This window comes from Desmodus rotundus, chromosome 13 (assembly GCF_022682495.2).
Source record: "Desmodus rotundus isolate HL8 chromosome 13, HLdesRot8A.1, whole genome shotgun sequence".
In the NCBI taxonomy this organism is placed as follows: Eukaryota; Metazoa; Chordata; class Mammalia; order Chiroptera; family Phyllostomidae; genus Desmodus; species Desmodus rotundus.
In genome coordinates, this window is record NC_071399.1 from 8,205,745 (window position 1) to 8,215,275 (window position 9,531).

General features: G+C 44.1%; 1 protein-coding gene across 7 annotated transcripts in view; it reads left to right on the forward strand.

Annotated features, from left to right (window-relative positions):
- The window catches only part of STOX2 (storkhead box 2), a 177,733-nt gene extending 172,928 nt beyond the window's left edge, over positions 1 to 4,805 (forward strand). For all 7 annotated transcript variants that reach the window (XM_053916858.2, XM_053916857.2, XM_071220181.1 and 4 more), the window contains one exon: positions 406 to 4,805. Coding sequence is in view for 6 of the 7 variants with exons in the window: in XM_053916857.2 (XP_053772832.1) it covers positions 406 to 601 (196 nt within the window). In the remaining variant the exon portion in view is untranslated. The remainder of the gene's footprint in view (positions 1 to 405) is intronic.
- Positions 4,806 to 9,531: the final 4,726 nt, after the last annotated feature.

Consider the following 9,531-nt stretch of genomic DNA (forward strand, 5'->3'; position numbering starts at 1 on the left):
GAACCATTAGGGTGCAATCATTGGGTTTATTCGGGAGCAGTTATATCAGTGAAGTCCCAGCCTGAAATGAAATCATCCCATATGTGTATTTATGAGTATGTTTAAAAACTGATGCAATAGCTGTAGACACATCAAATTTTGAAGTAGTTTGTTTCCTCGAGGAGAGGGGAGCCACTGGAAGGGTGCGAGCTGTGGAAAAACCCTTTCTTCAGGGCGCTGCCAGCTGGGTCTGTCACACAAGCTCCTGGAGCCACGTGTGACTAACCAGTAGGAGAGGGTCTGGGTGTGACGTTGTGAGCCAACAGAGCAAACCCATTACCTACATCATTTGCTCTTCCTCTGGAACTCACTCTCTAGTCATTTATGTTCCAAACAAAACAAAACACAACCTTTTTACTCTTTTAGCACTCGGGAGAGCCTGGCTTCCAACACGTCAAGCATTGTCGAAAGTAACCGTCGGCAGAACCCCACCTTGAGCCCGGCCCACGGTGGAGCCGGCCCGGCCTTCAACTTCCGATCCAGTACGGACCCCCCGACCAACGATGCTGAGAAGTTACAGAAACCTTCCAACTGCTTGCAAGCTTCTGTGACTAGTGTGTGAGAGTCGTCCTGCCTCCGATCTCCTGTCTCGTTCGATGCAGCCAAGTTTACGACACTGGGACTGATGTTTACATCTTCGGGAAGACAAGCATCTCAACCACAGTTTTTGTGTTTACTTAAACTGTGCTGCTAAGTAGGCTAGAGCAAACCACAAAAGTCTTTCTTTCAGAGTATTGCTTCTCACATGTATGGCTCTGTAGCAACAGAATAGCAGTAGGGGTGATGTGTACACTTTTGCTTCACTAACTGTACCCGAGCACCCGTAGGAACGTCTAGACGCTGTCAGTGTGCTGCGCACTTTCCATGTCCTGCAGTTTGCCAGTTCCACGTTTCGATGCCACAGGTGCGCGTAGCTCCCGGTCTGCGGGCAGATGGTGCCGCAGAACTGACTCTTGGCACTTCCCCCAAAACACAACAGTAACAGCAAAACAACACTAAGCCACCACAAAATGTCCAGTGTAAGGGCCCACCGTGAGGGACGCCAGTACCACCCTGCCGAGAAGGGACCCCAGCCCTCTGTGTGTGAAGCGTTTAGGCACCTGTCATTTGTCACTGTGAGTGTGCGTGAAGCGGCTTTGCAGGCGCCCAGGGACGTGTGTCGGGAGGGCCGTGATGGCCGTGCTGGGAGTGTGTGTGTGCAGGAGTTTGTGTTTAAGGTCACAGGTGCTTGTCTGAGTTTGAACCTTCCGTCATCGCCCACAGGAATATAGGCCTTTGAATCTGAAGTGGATAAAAAGGAAGGGGTCCCCAGCCTGGCTGGGGCTCAGCGCTCAGTGATGGAAGAGGTAATGTGGACTTCTAAAAGGTGTTCATCAAAGATGTAAGGAACAGCGTTTCCTCTTTGGGATACTTATGATGATCCTAGCTTATGAGAATAGATACGATAATTAGTTTGTTTAAAAGCAAAATGTTCTTTGTGATACAAATGAAGAGTATGGCCTGGGGATGTTATTCTTTCTAATGGAAGGACATAAATCTATTTTATGTAGTTTTAAATAGAATGCCTAAATTAGGCTATGGGAGATAATTTTTAGTGGTTAGAGGAAAGAGCAGATTTAGGGAGAGTTGAACTTCAGGCCTTTTATTCCTGGGAAGATATCTATAGAGAAAACTTTAACGTGAGTTTTGATCCGAAGTAGAGATGCGCCCATGTAACGAGCAACGGAATGTGGCCGTTCTGCAAGCCTGGTGTGTACTTCTAACCTGTCCTCCCCTAAAGTTGACCGTAATGACAATGATGCATACGTGAACTATGCCAGAGTAATGTTTACAGACACTTTGTAGCCAATTTCAAGAGGCATGTTTAGGTGGCTGTATGGTTATTAGCCCAACTTATTTCAAAATGGTTTGTTCGCATTTGGCTTTAGCTTACACAGTCACATTGAATACAAAGAAGCCAGTCAGTGGCAACGGGATGACAAACAAGCTTCAGCCTTCTAGGAAAGAGACTTTTCAAAGTCCCCTTGTTTTATTTTATGAGAACAGCAGAATAAATCTGGACAGAATGGAAAATTATTTGCAAAAGGGTTACCTAGGACACGAGTAGATGGTCTGACCAAAAGTTTATTTAGTTTAGCGTCATGTGATGTTTGGAGCCATATACCATGAAATATAGATCCAAAAATAAATCTAAAATGTTCTTTCCTCAGATTTCAATCAATGGCATAAAATCTGTGGAACCCTTCTGCCCCCGCATTAGGCTCAGTCCTGGCAGTCTGTTTAAACAATGCAGTCGTATGCATTGGGTGCCCACTCACGCCTTATCGGACATTTGGAAGGCGCGTGGGAGACTGGACGTGTCGAGTTCAGGACAGGCTCATTTGGTGTGCTTAGAGTGAGACCTCAGCCCACTTCTTGGTAAACTCCCACACCACTAAAATGCATAAGTGAGCTGGTGTTCAATGTCATGCCTTATTTCCTCCAAGGCATGCCTTGATTGCTCAGAAATGCACTATTTGACTCACTGCTCAAATATGCCCAGATCTGCTTAAATATCTCTTAGATAACACATCTAAGAGACTATATACAGAGTCTGTTTCCTTGGGGAGTTGTATACCATACGGTTACTAAATTCTTCTGTCTAAATTCGTTTTTTTCCCCCAAAAACCTGCTCTCAAGTGTTTATCATGCTATCAGCTCATAAATAATATAACCATTGAAACAATCCATCAGCGTCTAGTTGATCCTCTGCAAGTAGCCATTATAATAATCAAATGCTGTGCGAACAGGAAAGGAAAGCATTACCTTTAGAAGCTTTAAAATATGAATTTATCAATATTTCACAAGAAGTAGGTTTACAGACGTTATTCAAATGAAATGTGTACACTATTTGCCTGATGCTATTGGGCACATGATTTGGAAAAAAAAAAAAAAAGAAGAAGAAAGAAAAGAACTCCCTCAGACCAGCAGCCATTGGCATAGAAATAATGAACTTCAAAGATGATACAATGTAAGCAGATGTTCCATGTAGAAATAGCCTCGTCTGATCTATTTGGGATTCCTGAATGGGGAAGGAGGGTGGCAGGAAGCGCACCACAAATGTCACCCAAGACGGTCTACTCAGTGACCGTCTCAGTCAGGTCACTCCGTGAGGTTCTCAGTGACTAAACACTCGGGCCACTCCTAGCTTTGCCAATATCCTTGTCCTCCAGTGAAAGGAGAGCTCCGTGCTACACGGATGCTTAGCTAGTCTTCACTGAGAGCGTATCACCTGAAAGGGTTACAGAATTGAATCTGGATGAATCTCTGTAGCGTTCAACTTTAAAGGGTCAACCCATCTGTCAGCATTTTGCACACTTATGTATTATTATGATACAGCATATTACTTTATGGTAATTTTTATTTTTACATATAACTACCTCCATAAATCTGATGAAGCGGCAGCAGTGCGTTGAAGTGTATTGTTCAGAAAAGCAAAGTTGAAAACTCGCGTGTCATTAGGCCACGGCGTTCTGTGTGTGTGTGTCAGTGACTGTCTGCGCGGACTCATGACTTCTTCATGGCCATGGTTTCCTTTGACGGCATTATTTCACCTTCAGATGTAAACCTGTCTCCCCTCTCCTGCCCACAAAGGCGCACTTGATTTTGTTATGAATGGTAGGAAGTTTAAATTTCTTGTCTCCCCCCTCCTCACCCCAGTTCCTGCTAAAAAGTTCCCCCTGGCGAAGAGCCAATGGATAAACATAACTTGGCGAGCTATTGACTTCTCTAAAACTCTGATTTCAGTTCTAGATTCTCAGTAGCAGAAGACACACAAGAGATTTGGACTGCCACCTTTGAAGCACTTTGGTCCTCTCTGCCTCCACGCGCATGCCACCATATCAAACCACACTTCACTTCAGTGAGCAGAGCTGTGCTGTGCAGCCAACTTCTGTTACGTAGTTGGTCATCCATTCTGTATATTTTGCACATCTCAGGGGACCTTCACGAGCATGTGGAAAGGGGGGTGCTAGCAAATCGAGAAAATAAATTGGAGGGCTAAAAGGGGGCTAGCTGGATAAAGAAAACAAACCATTGCTTCTCTGACTTTGGGAAACTCAAGTTCAGGAAGCAGAAATTGAAAGTTAATCTGGAGTAACACTGATCTGAACACCAGCTGTTCCCAAACCTCCCTTTTCCATAACCCAACCAGCATTTCTAAAATGCGATTTTCAATTACATTGCAGTCACCTTGGGAACCAAAAAAAAAAAAAGAAAGAAAAGAAAAGAAAACAACTCTTCAATGGAAACAAAAGCATTGTTCCTTTTTTTAGGTTGGCACAGCTTTGCAAAATTCTACCCAGGATAAACCACTTACCACCACAAAGTGTACTTGAAAATAAAGTTTTTAATTTCAATGATAGGCATATTGCTCACAATACAATAGTGATCATATTTTGAAAAGTCTCATCGTTTATAATATGGGCAGCATTTAGAGCTTGATTAAAAACCAACAGCAACCTATAATGACTTTACAAGTTCATTTTGGGATCTCAAAGTGCTTCCAAAGCATTCAGATTCACAACACCCATCAAGCAGGTCCTATTTGTAATCCCCATACTTGAAATGCATAAACAGAAGGAGTGACAAGATTACCCAGAACACAGCGGCAGCTATCAACAATCTCTTTTCTATCTGTTTGATAGACCATCGTGAGAAATCACTCAGTACAATGCTATTTTTTCTGATGTGTGCTAATAAAGTCAAAGAAAACAAATACAACTTTACACCTTTGTCCATTTTCATTCCAAAAGTTCAGGGTGTTTGGAATTTTACACGTCGGTACCCCTCACTGGATCGATTTAGGAAGTGGGAGGGCAGCACGTCCACTCACACGCCATGGTGGGCAGAGGAGATCTAGACCTACACCCTGTTTACAATTTCACATCGGGCTTCTGTGACCCCCGCGCTAAAACACCATCTTTCAGGAACTTGACTACTCTTGGCAGTGGAAGGTGCTGAAACAGACATTTTCATGAATAACTGTCTCGAGTACTCTTCACAGTGCTTCTTAGCACGACAGAAATTCAGTACCATTATCAAACCCTGCTCTGAGGAATCTGGGTTTCCGAGGGAGCCGATCTAGTTCTACGTATTTTCTTGAGTTAGGAGATAGAAGATCCTCAATGGGGGTCTTCTCTCTTGCCACAGGCCAGCTGTAGGACCATCTGGCAGGCTGCTGGCAGGTGACCGTGGTCCCCAGCAGAAGTGACCCTTTCTTTCCCTCTCCCCAGCCCCCAGGCCTGTCCTGCCCATTGTCAAGACCTCCAGTACCCTTCTGTTCCTCAGTGACTCTCCCGTACACATTTAGTGCCAGGGAAGCAGGAACATGGGAGAAATTAATGCAAAAGCCATGGAAAACATTGTTTTTGCTTTGAGATGGTAAAATATGGGCAGGAAAGAGATTACCATCGATCTGATCTTTGCCAAGTAAGATAAAAGAATCAGCTGTCACTCCGTCACTCTCCCAGAAGGGTTTACAGGATTAAGGAAACATCCAAGATTTTCCCGTAGATTTTTACATAGGAGATGTTTCATAAATTACGTATATGAAAAATTCGTTATTAAATGTCCTGGTGTGTTTGAAACAGACATCGGCATCTCCCAGGTTGAGTTCCTCTCGGCGTCTCTTGCAGCAGCCCCCATCCCAGAGAGCCCCCGGTGATGGTCCCCTGACACAAGACCCTGTGTGTTCACAGTCGTGTTGTCTGTGGCTCACAGTTGCTGATTTGCAAGGTTCAGAATTCCACAAGGCTCAAAGGGGGGCTCAACCTCCTTCTTATGATTGTATATTATCAGTTACCAGGCTTTAAATTGCTCCTGTTGGCTTCAAATGCGAACACACACACACACACACACACACACACATCCTGCCAACAAGGGAAGGGGCTGCTTCCCAGGTGAGACAGTGATGACAGCAAGCCCGTGTAAGGCTAGAAGCTTGGCTGGTCCACATACCGCTGCCTACCTCCCTGTCCAAAGGTTGACCTTGGCACCCCGTTCCTTTGCTCCCACCCAAAAGAGGTACCAAATCCGAGATCTGAGATCTCCTCCAATATCAGTCCTCTGCAGTTCCAGGAAATGTATCATGAATGACATGCTCTGCAGCTCCTCGCCTTCCTGCCCTCCAAATCCTCCCCCTGCTCCCTGTCTCCCCACCTAGATACCGATACACCGCCGTGGTTTCCACACTGGAAGGGCGAAATAGTGTGTGGTATTGTGCACACGGGGTGGGTTAGCCCCAGAGCTAACCTCGGGTCGCCTTCCTATAAGTATTGACAGCTACAAATTAAGGTCCTTAGAGTAGTTGACATAGATACTACTTTCTAGCAGAGAATTAAATTTCAGCGTTCAGTTTAAAGGGATCATAATTCTGCAGGTATCTTTCTCTGAGTGACTGAATGTGACTATCGCATTAGGGTACATGAATTAAGAAGTGCAAGTGGGATTTACTGTATGTTAGAACGGAGTTTTGCAGCCAAGACTGCCTTGAAAAAAATGTGTTTGCACTGAAAAAAAAAAAAATTTAAATTACTTGGTCTCTGGTTGCTGTAAAGGTCATCCAAGATGGATGTTCTGTTTATATTGTATAGTATTTCATATGAAATAATTACAGTTCATGAAATGTCTTCCCTAATGTTACTGATTTATAACAGCACATTTGTAACATGGTTTTTATCGTGTCAGTGTGCCATATTGTAAATGATGGTTACTTGTCATGCTTAGTATAATAACTTAAAAGAAAAAAAAAGCACAGGGATTTTTGTAAGTCTATATTTGAAAGTCCCTCCATATGGTAATATTGTGTTCATGTTGTTTATGTAGTGTTGTGTGAAATATCCATTTTGGATTGTGTTACTTTTTAAGATATTAAATAACATTTGGTTATATGTCTAAGTGGATTTTTTTTGGTACCTGAGAGAGAACACTTCAGGTGAGATCAATTTATTTCTCTCCCCAGTTAACATGGTTTCATGACAAATTTTTAGTGCACAATCTTTATCAGCGCTTTTGAATGAAAACAACTAAAAATGGACATTTCTGATCAAAATCTTTTTTCCAGGAATGTTGAAAAAATCACGTTTTTAGCTAGTTCTTCACATTTAAAAGAGTGAGACTTAGAGATGCATATAATTAAACTTTCTGCATGCAATTAGAAAGGAACGGGGTTGGTTTTGGTTTTGTTTCATTCTGTTTTGTGAGCATTCACATCACAACTTCTATCCCCAAATAGGCGTGACCCCCTCTCCAGTAAACCTTCGGCGATACTGAGTCTTCTGAATTTATTGTATGTTCTTTTTACTCCTTGGGGGCGGCCAGTCTTTGGCCTGGGAGCATGGACTCCATGTTCTCCAAGCAAAAAGGACCTGCTGGAACGATTGAGCTAGGAAACAGCATTCTTAATCAGAAACAATGCGGAGCTCTCCCGTTGAGCCTGACTCTCTCGTAAAGGCAATCCCGCGAGCAGACTTCCCCAAACGGCTGTGAACGATGGCAGTGTCATTCGGACACGAGCGCAGAGCCCACGGCGACAGCTCTGGAGGCCAGGTCTTATTTTAGTTGAAAGAGTTTTGTCTCTCCATATTTCAAACTGCCTCCATACAGACACTCCAGTTTTCAAGAGTGACGTTAGGATGAGCAGGAATATTGAGGGCGTATTGTGCATTTTACGCTCGGACCACACGCTGCGCCGGTCCGGGGAGGGATCAGTGCATGTGCCTTCCAGAAAGATCCAGTCAACTAGACACAGAGACGGGATGGGGTGACTTAGGACGGGGATGGAAGGAAGGGCTCTGACTCCTTGGAAAGAATGGTCACAGTTCATAAAAATCTTTTCTTTCCAAAGGAAATGATATGGTTTTAACTTATTTTTCAGTGTTTAGAGTGGTGGGATTTTTTTTTTTCTTCCAGAATAACAATCGAAGCAGAGAACTCAATATTTGCCCCCACCCTGTTCCAGCTGTGAAATCAAGAGCCACTGAATAATAAAAAGAACTTATTTGCCTGACCTTAAAAATTCATTTAACTGTGAAAGCTTATCCCTACTGAGGGAACACTTGGATTTCCTGATAGCCCCCCTCTCTGGGCTCAGTGGGTCCAGACTCTTCCTGTAAAGCAAATAGTTAATCACGTGACACATGGGTTAAGTGTGTAATGCACTCACAGAGCACGCTGCATGCACCATGTAGGAATTTCAGGAAATTCAAGGCACCTGCTCTCAAGTTAGGCTGGGCAGGGTTTTTGGGGAATCTTAAAGGCGTTGCATGAGAAGTACGATGGGGAGCAGGAGAGGAAGATTCGATGCATTAGAGGAGACAAGAAGGGCCTGCAGGTCCAGGTTGGAGTGAAAAGGGTGGAATTGAGCAGGTGCTCATTGAAGAGGACAGTCTCTCCTCCTCAGGCAGGTCTAGGACTTTGAGGCTAGTGTCCAACGGAGTGAACGGCCTGCCCCTTGACCCGGCATGGGCTTGTCCTGGTGACCACCGAGACGGGTTAGTCAGGCAGCCTCCGGATGCTGTCAAACGTTCTTCCCGGGACATCTTCCTTCACATCCCCTTTCTTCTCTGCATTGTTAAGTTCTGTGCAGCATCATTCTTTTCTGTTACCTAGGGTATTTTTACTTTACTCTTTTGTCTACATAAAACCAACGATTTTTGTTTGTTTGTTGTTACGCTGCCTGTTCTATTAATATTTGGACTTGTTCCTGGTCTCAGTTACATATATATAATGACATAATATTGATTACCATATTATACATATTAATGATATAGGAATATGTAATATATAATTTGTATACACAGTAATTGTGTATCTAATTGCCATTGTTTTCAGTTCGTATTTATATTGCCCTCTTTGTACCCACAGCAGTATCTTCCTTCAGTCTGATTTCCTCTCGCCTTTGCGTTAGGAACCAAGAGCTGGGGGCTGGTGGTAGGCCCACCGCTCCTGGAGAGCTGGTATTCCCAGGCCCTTCCGCTGACAGAGCCAGGACATGCAAGTGAGTACACTGACCTGTGCATACATGCGTGTCTGTCAGTATTTCCACAGGTAACATCGGCATCTCTAGTAAGCTCCGCATGAGTTCACACTGCTGTATCCCAAGCGAATCCATACCTCCTAGATGGTTCCAGCCTTCTCCCCCGTGCTCATCTGTAACCTCCCTCTCCAGCAGTGGGGAGCCTGGCTCCCGACACCTGCCACACACGTACCTGATTGTTCTCTTGCAGTATACATGTGTGGTGCTTCCTCCACTGTCATTTATAAAACTGCTCAGATAAATATGGACAAACGTGGAAGTGAAAAAAATGGAAAGTTTTCCCAACTTCTCCCAAGCAGGGCGCTTACTCCATGTGATGGAGCGGTGAAGACCATGAACTTGTTAGTGGACTTCTGTGGTCCTAAGTGGATTGTTCTAAAGAAGGTTAAGGTTCAGAGGGAAAGAGGTCACTAGTA